The sequence below is a fragment of the Sorex fumeus genome, unplaced genomic scaffold, assembly GCF_029834395.1.
Source record: "Sorex fumeus unplaced genomic scaffold, SorFum_2.1 ptg000039l, whole genome shotgun sequence".
Lineage (NCBI taxonomy): Eukaryota > Metazoa > Chordata > Mammalia > Eulipotyphla > Soricidae > Sorex > Sorex fumeus.
Window position 1 is genome coordinate 35721513 of NW_026606096.1, and position 24080 is coordinate 35745592.

The following is a 24080-nucleotide window of genomic DNA, read 5'->3' on the forward strand; positions in this document are numbered from 1 at the left end:
GCTCTAGTTCCCCGCACAGAACATTCTTTTTTTTTTTCTTTTCTTTTTGTGTCAATACTCAGCAATGCTCTGTTTACTCCTGCTTCTGCACTCAGGAATTACTCCTGGCAGTGCTTGGGGATCCACATGGGATGCTGTGGATCAAGCCCTGGTCAGCCGCATGCAAGGCAAGTGCCCTACACGCTGGACTCTCATTGCTCCCCAACAGAATATTCTTAAATAGAGTTGTTTGTCAGGTTTATTTTCAATGTACATTTTTTTTTCAGCATCATCCATTAAATTTATTTGTTGAAGAAAGGAATCAGGAGAGATTTTATTAGTAAAATGATCACCATCATTAAACTGAAGATTTAAGCTGCTCGCTTTAATCATGATTTTATTCAATCACCAGCAAAACCCAGAAGGAAACCTTCTGATTTTGCTGCTTTGGATGAATCTCTCCATCCCTGTTGGGTCTCTGTGGTTTTAGCTGAAAAGTTAGGGGTTGAATTAAATGATCTCTGTGGTTCTTTTCTGCTCTACACGACCTTCGCTCTTTTTTATCAAGGTATAAAAATCTTCTTGATAGAAGTATCAGGAATCTTCTTTACCTTTTCTCTTGCAAGAAAAATGAGGCTAATGAAATGGTACGTCGGCAGAATTGAAGCATTGGCTCACCATGCAGTGGTCCAGTGCTGTCTATATGCGCTCTTGTTTTATTCAGCTTTGGCTTCCATCATACTTATGCATAGGAGTCCCTGCAGTTGGCTCAGGTACCAAGGTTCATGCCTCAGGAAACATGTAGAGGTTGCCAGTCAGGCACCAACCTTTGGTACTGGAGGGTATTCCCGAGCACGAGAAAGCTTCACACTGATATCATAATACTAGTCTGCTTATGTGCTTACTTGCGAAACTCACAGTTCATTTTCTTTCCAAATGAAAGGCCATGCTAGCACGATCAACATGCCTTATGTGTTTTAGTGAAATTTGTATAATTAAGAGAGTAAATGTTAATGGTGTTAAGAAGCACACGCGTTTGGACAGACCTTACGGCTAGAGAAGATTCTTACCTTTTCATTTCATTTATTTTTGGTTTCAGAACTTCAGATGGTGGCAAGGTTGTTGGCACCATAGAAGTCAGTGTCGTGAAGATGGGGGAGATTGAGGATGGGGAAGCCGACCACATCACGACAGATGTGAAGGGACCAAAGGTAGGGTCTCAGTAAGCAACTTGCACACACGGAATTAGAAATGACCAGCTTTGCCAGACTCCTGAATCATCAGCTCCCCTCCCCTCTCAGTAGAATATGAAATTTCACCAATCCAGAGTTAACTGAGACATTAGCATTGGAACTGGAGAACTGTTATATATTTTTTTTCTTCTCCAAATCAGAAGGCCCGTCTGCATGGAGTTGTACATAGTTGAGAATGGCTCGCAGCCACGTTCCTTCAACTCTCTCGCTCTGTGCTGATGGTGCCTCTTCTTCATTGGGCCATCACTCTGGTGACCTATCATCATCAACCATCTCTGAGAAGCAGAGAAATTCCGTAAGGGCTGTTGGCAAAAGTACCACTGGTCTGCTCTTAAAACCCTCCTTTGGAAAAAGATGGCATTTGAATTTAGAAGTGAATTTGGATTTCATTGGTATTTGAAGGAGGACATTATCAGTGATAACACTGTGCCTGATGAGTTATCAGAGCGAGAAGGAGGAAGGAATAGGGGTCCATAGAGAGTCAGTTTCCTCCGTCGGAGAAGCAAAGCAACTCCCTCGAATCCCAGGAGAAAGACCCCAATGCCTAGCCATGTGTGTCCAGAATTTACTTTCTGGTCTCTTAAGAAAGAGCAACTTGATATAAGTATGACCCCAAAGTCCTGTGTTAGAATGCAACTGCCTACTGTATTTAGGATATTCTTAAAATCTGCTACTTGTTTTCTTCAGGAAAATAAATCTGTGTATACACTATAATTCCTGCCTTTTCATATAAATGTCACTGAAGTAACATTGGTTTACAAAAGTATAAATAATAATTTATGTTTCAGGAGTATAATGTCACCACACCACCTCCACTACCCAAGTGTCCACTTCCCTCACCATGGTCCACCAAAATCTTTAAGCCACCTCCCCCCTTTTTTGATAGGAGGTCTATTGTAGTGTATTTTCTCGCTTAAGGCCCCTTATCTGGGAGCACATTTCACTGTTGGTATGTAAGAAAACAGACCTATATGGGAGATGGTGTTGAGCTAACACTTAACAGATCATTAACTTTACTGAGATAGCTAAGAGTGGCTTTCAATAAACAAATAGTGCTCTTCTCCCGAATAGGTGAGGGCCTTGCCAGCTGTGACAGGCCTCTGTTCCTTGGAAGTCCCCTCAAAACAAATCTCTGATCATAAAAATATCTCTTGGAGGCCCAGAGTTTGCACTGAGTTGTTTGTGAGGATCAGGGTCCTTGGGGAGGCTCTACAGTAGGTCCTCATGGATGTGTGTCTGCAGGACCCGCATCTACCAGTAACCTTCCCAGGGACTAGGCCCATTTGTTTCGTCCTTGTCAGACTCCTCTTAGTCAGTGAGTGCTTGTATCAGCATGAATGGACGGAGGGTCAGCAGGCTAAGCAGAGGACTGAAAGAAGAGAGAGGCAAATCATCACTTCTGTAGTTGGAAGCGCATGGCAGTAACACCCCGTATTCTGAAGGAGACATCCCTTCTGCCTGCAGAGCCATCACCAGGCCCCTCTCTTCTGAAAGCTGGCCCAGCCCTTGGCTCCACTGCCGTGGTGCTTTGAGGTTGCACAAATCAAATCCTGCTCTTCTCATAAGCAGAGAACTTGATCCCCGGGAAGATGTCCCAGCAGAGTCCTGTTTGTTCCTGGCTTAGTAATATGAACCTATAAAAAGATTTTACTGAGTCATTCTTGAAATAGAATTCTGGTGGCGGTGTCATCCCATAGACAAATAAGTTGTGTGTTGTCTAAAATGGGAAGCCTGGCCCTCATATTGAGCTACTTGCCCAGCTGGCCAGATAGTGCCAGGAGTGTCCCCAGGGGCCCCCGAGCACTGCTTGGGAGAAAACCCAATGGTGAGCACACGGGCATTGTTGAAACGAGTTCCTGCCTGTCTGGATTCTTGTGAAATTTGGCTTTCTGCAAAGCAATTCTACACTTTCTTGGCATTCCTTGAAAATATTTCTGATCAAGTACAGGTCCCACTGTATGATATTTCAAAGAGTATTAGGAAATGACTTCATCTTGGTGTTTATCAAAGGGTGATCAGAATTATCCGAGACTCATTAGAAAAGCAAATCAGAATGATCTGAGAGTCATTAGAAAAGCCAAAGCAGGGACTTTTTTTTGCAGATCAGATTTTTTTTATTCAATCAAAACCCATTCCTATAAAGTATTTATATGATCTTTAACAGTGACTTAAGGCCTAAAATTAAGAACTATTAAAACACATGGAAATAGAAGGTAACTAAGCATATGAAATAGAGGCTATGCCTAAAATACCATCCCTTTCATTGGGTTGCATTAATGGGGGAGAAAGAACCACTTTTCGCACTTAGTCACGTACCTGAGGGACACATATGATTACTTATGCATATTGAAGCTAATGAAAGATTAGTACCCGAGGGACCACAGAAATAGTACAGGAGTTGAGGCACTTGCCTTCATGCAGCCAACCCTGGTTCAATCTCAGGGACCCAGGGAACACATAAGGTTGCCCAAGCACTGCCACGAGTAACTCCTGAGTAGAGAGTAGCAAGAGCATCTCAGGGATGACCCAAATACAAAACAAACGAAAAGATTGGTATCTAGATGGATCTGGTTGGGTGGACCTAAGGAAAATGCAAAGTGGCTGCAACAATGGCAGTTAATTTTCCACAGTTCTGGGTAATTACAGACTAAGGCATCAGACATTTCATCTCCTACTTAGAACTCATCTTGGCTTGCAGAACTCTGCTGTGCTTCCACCTGGCCTTTTCTTGGAGCTCAGGGAAGGGGGGGGAGGGAGGGAGGGAGGGAGGGAGGGAGGGAGGGAGGGAGGGAGGAAAGAGGAAGGGAGGGAGGAGGGGGAAGGAAGAAAGAGGGAAAGATGGAGAGGGATAGAGGGGGAGAGGGAGAGAGATACAGAGACACACACAGGAGAGAGAGAGAGAGAGAGAGAGAGAGAGAGAGAAAGAGAGAAAATGGTTTATGTCTTCCTCTTTTGGTAGAAACACACCAGCCTTAGAGGATAAGGGTCCCCATGGCTTCATTCAAATTTGTTGATCTCTCTAAAGGTATAACCTCTACAGTCTTAGGGGGAATTGGGACTCCAACATGTCGGGGGACATAGTTCAGCTCACACTAATTTTCCTTGATATGATAAACTTCACTTTAATCTGGACTTTTGTACAACTTCCGGAGTATAGTAGAAACTGTAATCAAAATCCCAAACTCTTTCTTCCCCCATATATTTGCTTACTTGCTTTCTCAAATCACATTCTCATTACATTTTTCTCATGGGATAATTGCTATGAGGGTCATTAACAGAGACCAATACAAACTTTAATTTGATATGAACAGTCATAGATATACAGAACAAAAAATTTTAAATTATATAGCAGTATAAAGAAAAATCCACTCGAAACTACTGACATTGTTCTTTTATGGTCCAGTATTGAAGTAGGTATTGAAATCTTTTTGTTGCTTTTAATTTTGAATCCATCTTTGACTTAGAGTCAATAGGTAGATTCTATTGATTCTGCTTTCTGAATAAATTCAGAATTCGGCTGCTGGTGACCCCTTCTCTGTTATCTAGATTTTTGTGGGTCACTTCGAGTTTTACATGAATTTCCTCAGTAGTTCCCCAATTTCCTTCTGCATCCTTTCTTCATCGGTTCTCAGAAGATAAGTTATTAAGATGTAACACAAGGCATGTCAGTCCTTCAAATATTTTTGGCTCCCTGAAAGAATAAGGCCCTTTCCACAACCTAACTTTGAATCTCACAGGTCGGGGATTCTGTATTTACTTCAACCGTCTCATCCTCCACGTCTCCATTTGCCCACTTCTCTTGAGCTGCATTATCTCCCTGGCCATTCTCAGAGCATTCTAATCACCTTACCAGCTCAGGTGCTTGCTTCTCTCTGACTTCTTTCTGGTCTTTATGGAAAGTGTCACCTCCTCACTGAAGGCTTCTCGCCACCACATTCTAAACTGCAGTTCTCTGCCACCACATCCTAAATTGCAGTGCCCACCCAGAAATGCGCTCTCTCCCTTCTTGGTCTGGTTCCTCAGAACTTACCTACTCAACTCATTGTTATTTTTATTTTCAAATGTGGCAAGCCTATGGAAGTCAGTGTCAGAAGATGGAGCGATTGAGGTGATTTCACTTACTGCCTATTTTCCTCACTAAATTTAAATCTCCTGACATGAAGGTATTTTTCAATTTTTTTAATCTCATTTATTTCCTGTACCTAGCACAGAGCTTAACAAAGAAAAAATTGAGTTATGAAATGAGAAAAAACTAAGTTTGTTTTATAGAAAGAATGTATATGACTATAGATAATTTTTGACCATCTGGTCAGCCAATAAATAAAACACGGAATAGGAATGGAGGAAGGAGTGTAGAGTTATAAAAAGAGTAATTGGAATAAAGAAGCACCTTTGAGGCAATTAAGAATAAAAGGATGCCAAAGAAAGAAGAACTAGGGAGCAAAGCCATGAAATCAAGTGAAAGATTAGGAAAGCTGTAAGAAAAGCTACACAAGTAATTGCCAACGGAATTCCTGGGACTGGGACTGGGACAAGGTTATCTCCATGCTCTGGAGCAGGTAGAAACTCCCATGCCTCTTGCCTGTATTGAATCCTCAATCCAGGATTGAGTTCACTGATGAGCATTGGTTGGGTTATTGGTGGAGAGTGGAAATGGTCTGGTTCCACAGCAGAATCCTTAGTGAGACTCGTTCAATTTAACCCTTGCCTTGTCTCCCTTAACTTTAGATGTCTACATTTTATTTGAATGAGGCATATTACTAGTGATAAAATTGGTTGTGAGTTCCATTACTAATGCCAGTGTCAGAGATGGTGCTGGTTGAGGGATAATACATCCCCTTTCAGCTATGAATTAAATTTGAGTGATTTGCTTCTCTTCTGAGGTCAGTTCCCACCACCACCACCACCCCCACCACTACCACCATTTTTTGGTTAGATATTAGGTAAAACTTTCACCAGCCCTGGTCAGGGAAGATGAAGACCTTCTTAGAGATAATTATCTACCTTTTTGTTTAAAACCATTCTCAAAAGCTTCCATTTCCTTATGTTCTCCAAATTAGTCATATTTGTATAGATCTTTGCAGACATATAATATTCATCTCTAATCCATCAGTATTCCCTACCTCCTATAGTCTAGGGCTTATACTGGGGCCTGGACATTTAGTCATGAATCAAATAGGTACAGATGCTGCCTTTAGAGGAACTAAAAAAAAAGGCATGGTGGGGGGAAAAACTGGAATATTGTTGATTGATCTATGGTACATGAGCTATAGAAAAAATGACAGTGAGAGGAAAAATGCTCAGCTGAGAAAATTTTATGGTAGGAGATCAAGGACTGGTTCACAGGAAATGTGATATTTCAGTTCAGATGTACAGGGAGTAGGGAACAAGGTGTTTGGCTATTAGAAGAGCAAGAGTTCTAGATGAGTGAATAGCTAGAGCAGAACCCCTTGAAGTCACAGCACTTTGTTATATAGAAAAAACAATAGAAGACCCTGTGACTGGAACAGTGTGCTATGTGGGAAGGAGAATAAGAGGAACTGAAAACAGTTGTTCCCAGGCAGAGAAGGTAGATTGTGTCTTTCATGGCCACTAGACTAGATGCTATGGCTAGCTGTAAAGCCAGCAGAGGATTTTCAAGTATTGCTCCGAAACGATCTGAAATCATGCTTTAAGAAGTCCATTCTGGCTGCAGTGTTGAAAATGATGCAGAGGGATGGGAGGGAGAAGAATGAGATCCAGTTAAGAGGCTATTGCAAAGATTCAGGATTGAGTTCATTGATGAGCATTGGTTGGGTTGTTGGTGGAGAGGGGAAACTGTCTGGTTTCACATGCAAGGCTGAACAAGGGAGAGAAGCCCTGTTTTATGTGAGTATGTGATAAGCAGGTAAAGAAGAATAAAACATTTTTATAACATTTGGATTAAAATTTATTTCTGACATTCAAATAAAGGTGCATGCTGACAACTGGAGTCTGAATTTAGGAAATATGTTCAGATTATAATTGCATATCTGCGGGTCATCAGAGGGTACTTGAATGGCATTTAAATGATATTTAAAACAAAATTTAGTCAGATAAATGCACAGAAATTTTATATTCTGAAAATGTACATTTCTGTGAATATGACCACTTTACTGTATTGGCCATTTTATTTGGATTTTATCTATAGGCATTGCATTAGAAACTTTAGAAGGAAATGTCTAAAACATAGACACACATGCACCGTATTATTTGCCATTGATTGATTATTATGTCATACGACCTGTATAGAATTCTTCTGTGTGTTTTTAAGAGAGGGAGAGAGGTAAAGACAAGTTATGTTTTATTATTATTAAAATGATTTTTCGTTTCAGTATCATTAGATGCAAGGATGTCACTGTCACTGTTCATCGATTTGCTCGAGCGGGCCCAGTAACGTCTCCATCGTGAGACTTTGTTGTTACTGTGTTTGGCATATCGAATACGCCACGGGGAGCTTGCCAGGCTCTGCCGTGGAGGAGATGCAAGGATGCTAAAGGGTTAAAGCAAAGTTATTAAGCAAAGGCAAAGTTAGAGACTTTTCAGGGAACTTTGGCCAAACTTTGGGAGACTGGATCAAGGAACAAACACAGGAAAGAGCTTTGCCAGGAGACATCAGTTCTTAATGGATTCGTAGGAGACTTAATGATCATTGTTCTTACAGTTTGACTAATTTTCTGGTCCAGTGCATAGCAAATTGATATCTTAGTTGATATTCAAAATCATTAAGTTTCAGATTTTTATACATCTCCTGTTTCTTCTCCTTGGTTACATTTACCGTTCAATTACAATTTTTAGAAGTATGAATTAAAGTTACTAGACTTTCGGTACTGTCTGTGCTACTAGAAGAGTATGATTTCATTAATTCAGCTTAGAATCACAAATGTGTCGTCATGACTTTGAGAGTACATGCCATGCCAGGGGGTCACAAACACTGTAAATATAGATACTAGATTTTATAGGTAGATAATGAATAGCTTGATTCTTCTTAAACACAGATTCCATAATTTAAAAATTTTTACATTCTCTAAAAGTATCACCCTAGCACCATGATTTTGGGGCCTATTTATAAAAAAAAAATCAGTGAGTCTGAAGGCATCACAAATATGATTAGTGGCATAAAAAATCCTTCAATGTAAATAGATATACAGAAACTACAATCACAAGCTGAAGGAAATAATTGGTATTCTAGAATATTGATCAATTTATTAAATGTTTGTTGGCAATTTTTCATTTCTGAACTAGCGATACACTCTCAAGAGATTTCTGAATAGTTGAATTTTAAAATACAAGATATCCACAACTTAAGAATGTGATTATATTAGAATTGTTTTAAATATCTGCCTGCCAGTGTGGATAGAATATCTGAATATACAAAAGTCTTATTTCTGTATTTATTTGATAAGTATACCACATCCTTCTGTCAGGAAATACAAAACTCTTTGATTACAGAGAGGCAAGACTGCTTACTTGTAAAGAAGCAATTGCGCAGTTTTGTGGCCAAAGCTGTAAAAGTTATGATTGCCCCAAAAGGATCAAATGCAAATCATTGCTTTAAGTTTTATTTGAGTACATGGTTCTCTTTGGGTTGGAGCAATAGCACAGCAGGTAGGGCATTTGCCTTGCACGCCACTGACCTAGCCTACCCGAGTTTGATTCCTCGGCCCCTCTCGGAGAGCCCAGCAAGCTACCGAGAGTATCTCACCTGCATGGCAAAGCCTGGCAAGCTACCCGTGAGGTATTCGATACGCCAAACACAGTAACAAGTCTCACAATGTTACTGGGCCCACTTGAGCAAATCAGTGAACAACAGGAGGACAGTGATGATTCTCTTTTGGAAAGGAGGAGGGCTCATTGCTATATATCTAGTAATTGTGTGAGAAAGCATCAGGGACCTCTCATAAAAGATTGTAGGATCAGTCTGAGACTATAGGAGTTGATTGAATTTTGCACAACTATTCTGCGTTTTAGAGCAGAGTGTTGATAGGATAAATATGATGTTTATGAAAAATCTCATGACTTGTACTATTTTGGCTTGAAAGGAGTACAGGAAGTATTGGAACCAGAAGAAATAAATAAACTGAAGTCTGCTTAAGCCTCGCTGCACATTGCTCTAGTGGGTTTAGAAATGCATTTCCCAAATAGCTGTGGATTAAGAAGAGATCACCTCTGACTTCTTTTTGCTCAGGAAAACAATTTGGACAACAATGCATTTTAAGAGCAGTTCGCCGTTTTTCATTCTTTCAGCAAACTAGGCACCACTTTAAGCAATAAAACCATTAGGAAAACACATGTACCCCATCACGGAATTTCCTCGAGTGATGAATGTTATGATCATGGAATAAGTAGTGGACTATAACAGCATAGAAATTAACACTCAAAGCACGTTTTGCACTATTTTTCTTTCTCAGTGTGCTGGAAATAATGTATAACTGGCCTTTGCTATGATATTCTATGTCTGCAGTGATAGCTTAATACCTAGTAGCTAGCTCTGATTTTGGTGCCCATGGTTCTCACAAGGGGAGGAAGTTGAAGGAAATAGTCCAAACAATTCTAATCAGTCCTCTTGGGACCGTCTAGGCAGTTTGAGGTCCCGCGGTCCTGCTAGCAAAGCCATGTGTGAGGCGAAAGGATGGATTATTTCCCTTAGAACTCTGCACCAAGAGAGTCCACTGGGGATTTTGCTTGTTTTCTTTTTTCTGTGCATTTATTTGCTATCTCTGATTCACTTGCTTTAAAAAAAAAACTCTTCTTTTTCCCTGGCCCCTCTCGACTTTTTAAACAAAACATTATTTATTTTTATTTTATTTTCCTTGGAAGAAAACTTACTGAAAGAAACCAATGCTGGTGTCTGTTTATAGGTAAATTGTTCCCTCTCAACTTCCAAGGGACAGAAAAGTTTGACTTGGTGAATTACGATTTATGGGAGGCTGAATGAGTGTCCCAGTCTTCATGCACATTGGGACACTCTCGCTTATGCAAGGTTTGCTTACCAGGGACAAGAGGCAAACTCTTCTGAATCTTTTCCTCTTTCTGTCCAGTGGAGCATCAGTTCTATAAATGTTTTGAGTTTGTTCTAACAGAGCCATGATCCTGCATTAGCTCTTTTATAAGTTGTTGAAGTAGTTGCTCCAAGAATTTTTAATTTAAAGAGCAGTCAACTTTAATATTGTCCTCATATCTTTAGAGTTAGCATAACTTAACCATGTTTTGCTTGGGAAAGAAAACCTTATCTTTTTGCTTAACAACATAGTTTCCTTTATTTAAAGTTGCCTTTGCATAGAATTTAGAAAATAATGTGTTTTCGATGGTTGCCAAAATCATCCTAGAATCACACAAAATCACTTAACAAATGTTATTTACAATTGTAGGACCGTATCTTTAGGATTTAGGGACAACCTTTTTTAATAGCTTTTTACTTTCTTTTTTAAAGTCTTTAATTAGAACTCAAAAGTAATGTCGTATATGATTATACAACACATACGTAGGTAGTCATATATTAAAGCTTTAAGAAAAACTAAAAATAGTTTTGCCAAATCTTAATTACAAATTAAGCCCCGTGTGAAGCTAAAGGTGATTTTCAGAAATGTCTCATTCGAAACTTTTAGAAACCATGTGCTTCGTGTTTTGCTAATAAAGAGTTTTTTTTCTCATTTTGAGTGTTTTCAACTGTTTTTCTTTTCCTTTTGTCTCTGATTCTTTCCTAGTGCTCACTGGTGTGTGAATGTACCGCTCCCGAAAGTATGAATGGAAAGGATCACTTACCTTTTTTGAATGCAGGTATGTACTTTATTTTGGAAATCCACTCTAATTTTGGATGAGCATACATTTTCATTTCCTGTGAACATAGTACTGAGCTAACCTGTGTGAGTTCTTATAAAATCATTTGTTAACGCTTAGTGAATGCCCAGAGTCACCATGAAGACCCAACAAGGTGGGGGCAAACTTGCAATTCTAAGAAAAAGGTATGCAAGTACCCCTGCTCTGTGGCAAAACAAACGCATTCTTTCCAGCCATTGGACTTTGTATTATCTGAAATGGAACATACTGGGAATGAGGAAGTATGAGAAATGCAAACCTCCTAAGTAGTAGGACTTTCTAAGTAAACAGCTTATGAAACTTCTTAGGGAACAGTATCTTTAAAAAAAAAAAGTATGTGCAATATATATGAGCATGTTTTTGTGTACTCCTGGGTAATCTAGGTGCAGATTGTGTTACTTCTAATGTATTTAAGGAGTTAAACAGTATATTAAATGATGATCACAGAAATAAAATTGAGACGCGTTGTGCAGCTAAAAGATGCAAATTATGGAATTAGGTTTTGAATGATAATGCGAAGTATCTTTGTGAATACTACTTACAGTGAATAATGATGTCAACAGAGATAGACATTGTACTCATTGCTCTGCCTGCTATGATTCCCAGACCCTTTGAGCTGGTCTGAATGTGCTGTTGAAGAAGGCACTTCATCCCTATTTTACAGAGGAGAAATTGCTCAAGATCACCTACCTGTAAATAGCAAGCCCAGGATTTAAATCCAGTTTGATCACAAAAATTTTGCATCTAATTATTAGGCTGTGCTACTTTTAAGAAGCAACTAGCAGTAGAATATGTCATTACATTTCTCTAACCCTGTCATGTTATACATTTAAACTGAGACATAGATTGTGTAATAATCATGTTAATATATGATGCCAAATTGCAAAGACTTGCTAACACATAACCCTGAAACTATTAGCAGGTTTGGGATTTTTTTTCTGCCTGCAGGAAGCTGCCGATTAAAAAAAAAAGAGTGGAGAAAGCAAAGGCAGCTCTCTGTGTTTATAAACAGAGAACTCAGTACAATTTAGCATCATAAAATCTAATTCATAAGAATGGAGAGGAGCAGCTATTTCTCAAACCAATGTCAAAATAACAACTTTTACATAATCAAAGGATATTGTTTTAAGAGGGATGTACATTTACCAGCATGAAAGGTTCTACTCAAACAGTTAGACCAGCCATACACCATAACAATGTATGATTAGTCAGCAGTTTGTCTTTATTACAATATCTAAAAGGAACAGGGGGTCAACTTTCCAGTTCTATTTCTACCTAATACTAGACCCAACCTTATGTTCGCTAAAACCTCTTGCTAATTGGTATAATTCTCAAAGTGTATAATTTAGACAACTGAGTTTATCGAGGGATATATTTTATTTATACTAATACAATTGCAATAAATCAAATAACCACCTAATACCTGTAACTTGTAATTATATTCTAAATGGATCACTCATGTCAGCCTTTAAAAATTTTTTGCATACACAAGGAAATGTCATTTTTGAATGTTGGTTGTTTTTCACTGGTACACATTTCAAAGAAAAAGGAATGACTCTCTCTGTAAGAAAATATATTACCACAAGGAATAAGAGACAGAGGGAACATAGTGAAAAATAAATCTGCTTATGCTAATACTTATGCCCATGAAATCTAGAAGGCATGACTCTTCATGCGTGGTGTTGATTACTAGGGAATAATATTCTATTCATTGGTGTACAACTTACACGACAAAGACATAGAATTGATGGAATTGGTCATGAATTCTGATACTGAAAATTCCCTTCCTTGGTAGAGCAGAAGAGAATTGACTTTTGCTTTTCTCTTTTCTTAAAGGTGATGACAATTTTGGTGGGGATACGCTATTCAGTTCCAAAAATATTCTTCAGTGTTCCTACCCAGGCAATCCAAACTTGCATTTGAAACCTAGGACATTTGCCACAAATATTTCCTTTGGGTGTTCTTCTATTAGGAATGTTAAGACTAAAAGGACATCAAATGTTATAAAGCCTATTTTCCAAAGTCTAAATACAACTTGGTACTATAAATGAATGTTCTACTTTAGAATACAAAAGTGTGTCATGCAGGAAGAGCATCTGTATGACTGATAGTCCTATGTGCACTTTGGGATTTTTTTCTACTTACCTATCAAAATTTAGCAAGATTCGGAATTAATCTACTATATTTCCGTGTCATTTTTCTTTTCTTTATATATAATCTGCAAGTAAAGGGAGCTATTGGTATTCTTGTGGAGCCTTTGTACTTACGTATTATATGGAACTTGCCAGCCTCAAGTGAGTTATGAAGTTCTTTTTGAATGAGTAGAAGAGAATGTCAGACCTCAGATCAGCTCTTCCCTTTTCTATTTATATCTCTAGAGGATTAATTTATAAGTCAGGACATTCACTCATCTGTTGTCAGGCTGAAAAGAAAAAGCTCTTCTCACTGAGGTCTCACCTTTGTCATGCCCTGTTCACTTTGTAAATTGAATGTATATGTTTGGCCTCTGGGGATTAAGGACAGGAGGAGAGAAAAGATCCTCATCCTTTTGAGGAAGAGACAGGGAACATGGAAGAGAGCAGGCCGACCACAGTTCCACCAGACACATAGGTGGCTTCGCTATATGGGAAAACAAGTTCCTTTTAGCTGTGTTGGATTTCATAATCTCTGAAACAAGAAACACTGACGCACACAGTTATGAGAAATGGGAAATTCTTACTTGCATTTTTTAATGGAATCATAGTTATAGTTATAGATATAGTTATAAAGCTTTCATGTTTGAGTTTCAGTCACGCACTGATTGATTGAACACCCATCCCTCCCCCAGTGCACATCTTCCACCACCAATGTTCCCAGTATCCTCCCCCATCCCAGCTCTCCCTCTACCTCTATGGCGTACTCTCTTTTGTATTGTTTGTCATGAATAGCATAAGATGTCATGCAGCCGCAAGAGCAGCCGTGAGCTCCTAGAATTTTAAAATTTTAGACTATTGGGGTCTGAAGAAATCTCTGCAGTGAGCTGCTCAGTTCCGAAATTCTTTTGTGTGTCTCTCAATTCTTACGTGCTATGACTTTACAAATTCCCTTATCCATAGGATCAAATTGTTAGCACAGTAGATATACTCCCTTCTTTAGTTCTTCATTTAAGTGACATAGTAGGAATAAATAAAACTATTTGCTTGGAAGGTGAGGAGGAGGGAGAGGTAATGTTAATATTTAAAGGTGTAGGTGATCAGGCCCCTTAACATGTTCGTGGAATTGTGTATCCTGTCCAATCAGAGTAATTGAGGTATCTTGTATAAAATAACACATGGGCTCTTGTGTGTTCATGTGAGAACTCTGATCAAAGCTGGGATTTGTGAGTCAACAGGGTGATCCCCCAAAACAAGTCAATCTCTTGTTTGCCTAGACAGCCTTTGACTTTCTGTATAGTCCTCAAATGTTAATATTGACTTCAAGTCATTTGCCTTTATATTTTCCTCTTTTTATTCTTTTTCTAAAATAGATCACAAAAGTATCCATTTTAATCAATTTTATATGGTGTCCCCTCTGCTCTGGTGGACACGATAGGCTTTGTCAGACTCATTTATGGTTAATAAGTCTGACTACAGATAAGGTTCTGTCAGAAATACAATTCTCTCTAGATATTTTCTTGTCTCCATTTCCTTGTCAAGACAAACTTCAGAGTTCTTTCATCCCCATGAACCTTGTGTTACTGCATCCCATCTGGGGCACTAACAGGGCCTCCTCACCAAATTTCCTATCCTCAGGTTTTGAATGAGTATCTCTAGTCAGCAAACAGTGGACTTGCTACACTCTCTTCCTAGGTTAAATCCCATACTTATAGAGTTCTGAAATTTTCTCTCTATTCTTTAAGGACACTTTCATGCTACATACATGTTGGGGGTTTTGTTTGTTTTGGGGTGACACCCAGTGGCACTCAGGGCTTACTCCTGGCTCTGTGCTCTGGGATCAGTCCTGTGGACAAGGAAGACCAAATGGGTTGTGGGGAATTGAACCAGCTTCGGCTGCATGCAAGACAAGCACTGGACATACTGGGCTATCATGCCAGCCCTTCGTGTGGCATAGTGATGTGTCCACTGTCTCTTGTATTCACAGAGGGCATTTCCAGCAAGGACAATTTCTAGGAATATGAACCCTGGGAAACTGAACAAAAGCTAGGGGCTTCTGTGCTATCAGTCTGAATGTATACAACCCTCCCCTCCCATCCTACCTCTCTGGAGAAATTATTGGTGTTAATACTTCTTGAATTTCACCTTTTGCCAAAATAGGATGTTATTCATTTGATTCTTTTTCTCAAAATATAGTTAAGCCATTTACATGCCACTTGACACCAGGAATGTATTCTGAGGCAGGCCTCATTATGTGATTTCACTGTTGACCAGAAACCAAAGGTAGTAAATTTTGGATACTTAGGGGTCACGATAAGCAGAACCATACAAGAGTCAATCAAGCACAAGAGGAAATTATGTTATCAAGAGATGTGGTGCAAACTAGCTGGAGGAGGCTGCAGCCACTGGCATAAGAGATAGTGACAGACTTTCAGGCTATGGGAGTTTCTAGGCAATAGGAATGCGGGGGATGACCAGTATATTGGTTGTTGATGAAATGCACATGCCCATAATTAGACTCTGTTTGCAGGAATCTTTAGCTGATAAGGTAGTCTAGGGGCATTGCTCAAATATTTATAGACTGGTACCACTAGGACTGGAGCAATAGCACAGCAGTAGGGTATTTATTTGCCTTGCACTCAACGGGCCTGGCAGAGCCGGGTTTGATTCCTCCACCCCTCTCAGAGAGCCCGGCAAGCTACCGAGAATATCTTACCTGCATGGCAAAGCCTGGCATGCTACCCGTGACGTTTTCAATATGCCAAACACAGTAACAACAAGTCTCCAAATGGAGACGTTACTGTGACCGCTTGAGCAAATCGATGAACAATAGGAGGACAGTGACAGTGACCACTAGGACTGGCTAACAGTAGGAGCTTAATCAGTGCCTGTTGAATGGCTGGCAACAGCCATGAGAAAGACATTCAGATTTAATTATTTAGGTCTGAAGTTAAAAAATACCACTTTCCTTAAAGATTACTATGACATTCTCATTAATTCTTTCTGCTTCATGCAAAACCACAGATTTGAATTCCCTCTTTCTAAAGTATACAACTGAGTGAAATACTGAGGGAACACGACCCCCACCTTAACCCAAAGCAATACATGATTCAGATATTTTAAAAGTGTCAGAAATAGTTTCCTCTATTCTTTTTTTCAGCCTTGATGCATTTCAGTCAAAACACAAATCCCTAAAACACACACACACACACAACTTTTTTTTCCTTTTCATTCACAACACACTAAATATATACTACATTGTCAACTTTTAAGTGTTAACTTTTTGTGTTAGCAAAGGTATCTTGCTTGTATTTTCTTCACACTAGTTTAAATAGATTTTTCTTTCCAGCATTCATACGCTCCGATATAGAAGATTTGCAACCATTATAGTTTATAATATTAGCCCTTGATCCTTAATACTTTCTCACCTGATTTCTTTGCCTGTTGTTGTTTTAACGCATGGGATGGAGTCCATTAGCCTTGCTCTATTAGAATTTCCATATATTTTCATTACTATGCACTCATGTATTTTTAGGATGTTAAGTGACTTCAGTGGAAGAGTGAATTTCACCATCTAATAATCAATGTAATCATCTCCCAGATGGCTTTAAATGCTTCAACTGTCTCCTGATGTAAGTCCATTACTACTTCCACGGTGTAAATTAGAGGGAAAATAAAGGCGAGAAGGTGATAGAGTCAAAAAAAAGTCAATATTTTCTGGGTGAATGTGAGGAAACTTTCTCAACTATGGCTTTTCTGTCTTTCGTTCTGATGCATGTACTTTCGTATATGGGGTTTGTCATTATGCCCTTCCCTCTTGCAGTCCCCTGCAAGATGCTCTAATTGTTCTCTTGGGGAAAGGAATGATGGGAAATCTCAGAGTTGCTAGAACTAAGCTCGAGTCTCTGCAGCATTTGCATTTCCAATGTGTAAATCGCAGCGGATAAGGTGAGTAGGTGCAAAAAAGTTGCTTTACCCCCACTTTGCATAGTCACATTCTGATGAGGAAGACAGACCACATAAGAGAAAAATTGCAGTTAAAGTAGTAAGAGCCATGGCAAATATGGGAATCTGAAGTTAAATGTAGAGACCAATACAGAGGAGGGCTTCCTGGAGGAAGTGGTGAGCTGAGTTTTTATTATGATCACCCAAAGCTGAGAAACCATGGCGTATACACACAATCATGGCATATACACACAATGGAATATGGAGCAGCAAAATATAAAATTTTGCAGTCCACTGCAACTTGGATGGAACTAAAGGATGCCAGGCTAAGTAAAGTGAGTCAAAAAGTAAAGTGAGTCAAAAAGTTAAGGACAGATACTGGGTGATCTTACTCATGTGCAGAGTGTGAAGACACAGAGAAAGAGATTAGACAAATCTGGAGACATGATCAGTGGGAACTGAGCAACCTGCCGTGGGACAGTGAAGGGCTTTGGGCATGTGCTGGAGGGCTTGGCGTAGCAGGGCTCCCAGCCAACTCACTCCTGCTCTCAACTCTGATACCTCAATTTAAAAAAAAGTGATAGAAATAAAAGCATAAGACATAAGAAACCAAAGCCAAGAAAGAGACGCTTCTGTGCTTCTGACGAAGCAGGGACTGCTCAGTCAGAGGCACATTGGCAAGCAATAACTTGTGTTCAGCTAACCTCAGGTTGTGCCAGACTGCTTAGTAAGAAATATGAGCCAGTTTTTCTTTTTCCTAGTTGTGACTGTTTCTTTAATGACTGGAGCAGGAAGAGCAGAAGGCACAGACTCCTTTTGCTTCAGACCTCATATCGTATCTCAGATCAAGTTTGTACAGAACTGCACTCACATTTTTTTTAGCAACTTGACAGTAAAAGTCCACAAACATTACTTTTCTGTTTTATTCTGACATCTGGAATAGTTTTTCTTGTTCTTGGCCCTGAATTGAAGACAGAGCGCCAAGAGCATGTGGATTTGGCTAGACAAGGGAAGCCAAACTTTTCTAACTTAGTATGTAGCCTATTTCTATTCGTTATTTTTCTTTAAATACTACTTGAAAAGAAAAGAATTTTGATTGTATAACATACCTACAGAAAAGTAAAAAAAAAAACCTTCCTGGGACTTTCTTTAAAATTATTTTATCTTTATTATTTTTATCGAAGTATCATTTGCTTGCAGTATTGCATAAGTTTCAGGTGTTCAGAGTTACATCAACATTCTATAAGTACTTCATTATGCTAATAATTTGCTCGATTTGCTCAAGCAGGCCCAGTAATGTCTCCATTGGAGACTTTGTTGTTACTGTGTCTGGCATATCGAATACTCTCCGTAGCTTGCCGGGCTCTCCGAGAGGGGCGGAGGAATCGAACTCGGGTTGGCCATGTTGGCCGCGTGCAAGGCAAACGCCCTACCCACTGTGCTATCACTCCAGCCCGTGCTAATAATAATTTTTTTAATTGGGGGGGGTTTGAGTCACACCCTTCCTCTTCTGTGCTCAGGGATCACTCGTGGCAAGACCACATGGGATTGAATTACAGTAGGTATCATGCAAAGCCAGAGGCTTACTAATTCCCCAGAGCTGAATAGTTATTATTTTAGGGTGATATCTTGGCTCTGTTTTCTGAGCTATTCTCATGTTTTCTTTTGTTGTTGTAGGTATCTTTCACTTATTTGCACAATTGATTGTGGTGTCCACATGTGTGCTTGTGCTGTGCAAGAGGTACAACTGTGATGCCAGGGTTTACACTTGCTGTGTGAAGCAGAGCTTGGGCTCTAACTTATGTCTGACCTCACACGTACAAGAAAGAACTGTACCGCTGAGTCACTTCCTCAGACTGCTTCTCGAGTTTTCTTACCCTGCCTTTTTCTTAGGCCATGCTTATGGTGGCATTTTAGTGACTGCTACTTACATTTTTCAGTTCTCATCCAATCTTAGGAAGAGCCAGCCTTTGTTTAAGATGTTCATAAATCTAACATATCTTTCTGTACAAATGAGGCAGTGTCAGTATCTAATTGGATTACACAGACTTATCTTTAGTAAGTATAATGCAGCATTTGGAGAATAGGCAATGTATGTACATTCAGCTGAATAATTAAACTATTAAACAACTGCATAATTAAAGCTGGCAAATGAATAGATGCCCTGCAAGGATCTTCAGTACATTAAAATACTGATTCGGTAAAGCTTAAAGCCAATAAAGTCAGATTCCATTGAAATATCAGGCTTCTACTACCTCATGAAAACACGAAAGTGTGTGAAGATAGTCACAGACGAGCTTCCTCTGGAGAAGTATATTAAAGACTGTGATTTGAACGTTTTGATGATTCCTTCACCCCTATATCAAAATTTCCAATTTTCCGATTTTGTCCAATCCAGTGACAGCGAAAAGAAAGTCAAAGGAAAAATGATCCCTATGACGTCTCTCTGGTTTATCTTTATTCGTCCAACTTGCTAGCTCTGCTTCATTTATTTTTTTGTTTATTCAATGTGTAAATTGAATCAACAATGTGTTGATTTTGTGGAGCTTTTTTCGTAGCTTTACTTTGGATAATTCAGAATCAAAGACCTTGGCTTTCAGAATTGTTGTATCCTGTGAGAAGTCAGATGTGGCAGTTACCTTGTTAGAAAGCCTGGTTACATAGTCTGAGAGAGACAGTACAGAAATAGGAACTTTGCTGTGATCTGGGGTGGGGAAAAAAAAACCAGTTCTTTCTTTCCAGTGTCCCCCTTAGGTAACAGAGCCTCGGGGAACTGTAAGGAGATCAACTTTACTCAAAATTTCATCACAAGGGGCTGGAGTGATAGCAGATCGGGTAGGGCGTTTGCCTTGCATGCGGCCGACCCAGGCCGATCCTGGTTCGATTCCCAGCATCCCATATGGTCCCCCAAGCACCGCCAGGAGTAATTCCTGAGTGCATGAACCAGGAGTAACTCCTGTGCATCGCTGGGTGTGACCCCCCAAAAAAAATTCATCACAATACTAGAATGTGATCCTAAACATCTCCATTAGATGTTTCTCCTGGTTGAATCATCATATGATATGTTTGACACTTCTTTTTGGCAAAAGCCATGAAAGAACATATGATTCTGCATAGGCTTCTCTGTAGAAAGAGCTTATATTGAATGTTACATGTTTTTTGTTGCTGCTTTGAACCTATAGTATTGTTATAAATGCATTTTCTATTTGAGAAAACTCACCACCAGTGGAATTCTAGAGTCCAAGGTGAGAGAGTATTTACATATGGAAAGTGTGCAGGATAGTGGAAATTCTATCACTGCTATAGAGGGAAATCATTAAAATATTTACAAAGAGGAGTCAACATTTGTGTTCTATTTTTTATTAGTTGTATACAAGTACCATATCATTCCTTAACATGTGGCTAAATTTGCCCACAATCAATCCAAGGATTTTGAATTGGAAGCATTTCCTCTGCTCCTTTTTGTTGCAGTCAGTGCAACAAAGTTACATGCTCATTAAAATGCAATATATTTTCACTTCTTTTAAAAGTCAGACTCCACGGTTTTGGTATTTTGGGTATCTCAGGAGGTGTTCTTACTTTATATACCAGTAGGTGTTCTGTAAGGAATGCAGTTGGATTAAATTAGTTTGTAAAGTGGGTCCTAATATATCTGCATTGAGATCCCAATGAAAAGATGCACAGAGACCTGTGAATTTCAAAAGGTCAAAACCTATAACATGAATTGGATAGATTTTTGAATACCAAGTTGCCCATGTTTTAAGTTATTTGCTCAAAGTATTTTTTCTTAGAAATAGCGGTGTTCACACAGAGGTCTTCTGCGACTTGCTCTGGGTGGTGAAAGGAGCATGTGGGAGCGCGTTAATCAAACCGTCCTTGGATTTTGCTTAAATTCGGCAACAAAGACTTATTTAGAACACAGAAGGAATTAAAATGAAAGCTATAAAATCACAAGCCCGGAGGGATTTATTCAGGAATCAATAGAGAAAATGAAGAATTGCATTTTATTTTATAATTTAAAACACAAGTCTTATTAAAATCATTATTTTATAAAAGACAAGAAAAATCAAAGAATTTTTTTAAAATATTCTTAGAAAATTTCAAATACAAAGGATCTGTGTAATTGGGGGAATGGGGGACAGAAATTAAAGAGTATAACATACAAACATAAACAAAAAAATTATGTGGATCATTACTTAGCTACTTTGGACAGACTTGGATATTTTAGAGATTGGGTTTATACCTTACTATAAAAGGATGCATTAGAATCCATGAAATCCCATCAGTGGTTTAAACTGACTGACATATATTGAATTCAATGCATTCTTGGTTTTCTTTCCCAACTCAAGACTGGACAGTAGAGATTATAGAAAATTCTTTTCTTTCTCACATTGTCACTTAAAATGAATGAAACCTCAGTTTCTACATAAGTTTCATTATTCTATGTGAAAGGAAATAAATATAATTAACCTTACATGGGGCTGGAGATAGCACAGCGGGTAGGGCGTCTGCCTTGCACGCAGCCAACATGGCTGACCCAATTTCGATTCCTCCGCCCCTCTCAGAGAGCCCGGCAAGCTACCGAGAGTATTCGATATGCCAGACACAGTAACAACAAAGTCTCCAATGGAGACATTACTGGGCCTGCTCGAGCAAACTTACATGAGGCTGGAGCAATAGCATAGCCGGCAGGGCATTTGCCTTGCACTCATCTGACCCAAGTTGGATTCCTCCGCCCCTCTCAGAGAACCTGGCAAGCTACCAAGAGTATCCCGCCTGCATGGCAAAACCTGGCAAGCTACCTGTGACATGTTCAATATGCCAAAAACAGTAACAACAAGTCTCACAATGAATATGTTACTGGTGCCCGCTTGAGCAAATCAATGAACAATGGGACAGTGCTATAGACAGTGAACCTAACATATGGATCATTGATGCAAACTGTCGAGGAAACTTACAGATTCTGCTTATGTTAAAAATATCTTTAATGGTTAGATGGGCGACTTAGATGGCTGAGTGTTTGCTTTTTATGAGGGAACTCTAAAATCAATCTGATATTTCATGGGCCTCCAAGCACTGCAGGTATGACCCCAAGCTCAGAGCAGCAGGGCGTGGCCTCCAATCACCACTTGGCATTTCCCCCAAACAAACAAAATAGTTGTATAAAATCTCGTTATCAATACAATTCTAGATTCTAATGGGGCCTGGCATCATACTGGTAGTTCTCTATTGTCTTCTGCCTTTTATTGGCACTTTTCAAAGTGAGCACCCTAGTTAACTCCCAGTAGGGAGTAGATAGATATATTGGAAGGTTTATATCTGATCATTGAAGAAAAAGGTATTTGATATCAATGTTTCCGATGCAGTTATTAATTCTCATAATGTGTAGCTATACCTGTGTGAGTGAATGGTTGCAGTGGAATAGATGAAGAGATATCATTATAAAGTTCAAAAATATACTTTATGGTAAAAAAATAGTGAACGAGATCATTTTATAAAATTCTGAAATTACAAAAGACATTTTCTCCTATACATTGCGGAGACTTGGCCCACACAAGTGGTTTGCTTGGCATTCTCTAAGTCTTGCATTCAATATCCATCTCTATTTTGATTTGGCTTTATTGGTAAATTGAAGCCAAACAGTCGTAGATCCTTTCCTGGTGATTGGTCTTCTAATTTATTGCTCCTTAAGCTTTGGTTTATGAGTGTAACAAAGACATTCATTGCCTCTTAGCAGTGGGAATAAAATCCTAGAGTGAAATATACGACTTGGGGTGTTGTAGGATTATCTCACACAAAGAGGTTATCTATATAAATCTCTGCTTTTCTTATTTTTTTGTCACCTTATTCTTTTCCCTTCCATCCGTTCCAGATGGTATGACTTTGTTCCTTATTCTTCATTTATTGCCCGCATACCCTAAATACACAGTTAATGTTCATAGTCACCCTGTCTTGCTTCTTATGCGAATTCAGAAAAGTTTTGTGTTGAGCAGTTGGCACTGAAAGACACATATTATTTGAATTTTAATAGAGTTTAAGGAAAGGAGTCAACACCTTGATTTAAGGAACAATTCCTGGGCAGGAGGGAGTACAGGGGTTAAGGCTGATCCCTGTTCACATTCAATGTCAGAACTGATCCCTGAGTACTGGGCCAGTACTTAGTTAGCCCCGGTCACTGCCAGATTTGACCTTAGCTCTCCTAACAACCCAGAAGAACCCAGAAATGACTCCTATCTAGAAGTAGGGCCACAGAAAACCACTGAAGTGTCCTGTCAATTTTCGCCTACTTTGTAAATGGCCAACTTAACAAAGAAATATTGGGAGAAATTCAAAAGTGTGTATTATGTAAAAATTTGTGTAGCTTCATTCATATTTATAAGTACATAATCTAGGAAAGTCTCTAGAAGAGAAAAAAATAGGTGGTAAATTACAGAAGAAACAGTAGCAATGTTTGCGATTTGGAATCTTATTTGGGTCTAATAAAGACTAAAAGTCCTAGAGGTTAATGTAAGGGGGGAAAAGGAAGTGAGAGCAGAAGTCTCAGAAATTCAGGTATGGTCATAATGTATTATGATAAAATTGTCAAATAAATAGGATGTCACATTGACTGCTGGTTTTGTTGGATGATCTTCTCCTAATGTGCATATATGTGTGATGTAAGTACTGACCTTTATTTTGCCTTCCTTTCTAGTGCTAAAGAACCCGGTGTGTAAGTTATATAGATTTCCCACATCTGACAATAAGTGGATGCGGATTCGGGAGCAGATGTCTGAGAGTATCCTTTCTTTCCATATTCCTAAGGAATTGATCGCTCTTCACATTAAAGAGGATTCGTGTAGGTAAGGAAAAATAAGTCATTATTTTTTCTCACATTACTAATTTTTTTTCTGCAAAACATTTTCTCTGAAGATGAGACTATATATATATGTATATA

General features: G+C 39.1%; 1 protein-coding gene across 4 annotated transcripts in view; it reads left to right on the top strand.

Moving 5' to 3' along the window:
- The window catches only part of INPP4B (inositol polyphosphate-4-phosphatase type II B), a 357538-nt gene that overhangs the window by 143642 nt on the left and 189816 nt on the right, over positions 1-24080 (top strand). For all 4 annotated transcript variants that reach the window (XM_056118944.1, XM_056118943.1, XM_056118942.1 and 1 more), the window contains 3 exons: positions 1079-1190; positions 10958-11030; positions 23838-23985. In XM_056118944.1, the coding sequence (XP_055974919.1) occupies positions 1079-1190; positions 10958-11030; positions 23838-23985 (333 nt within the window). The remainder of the gene's footprint in view (positions 1-1078; positions 1191-10957; positions 11031-23837; positions 23986-24080) is intronic.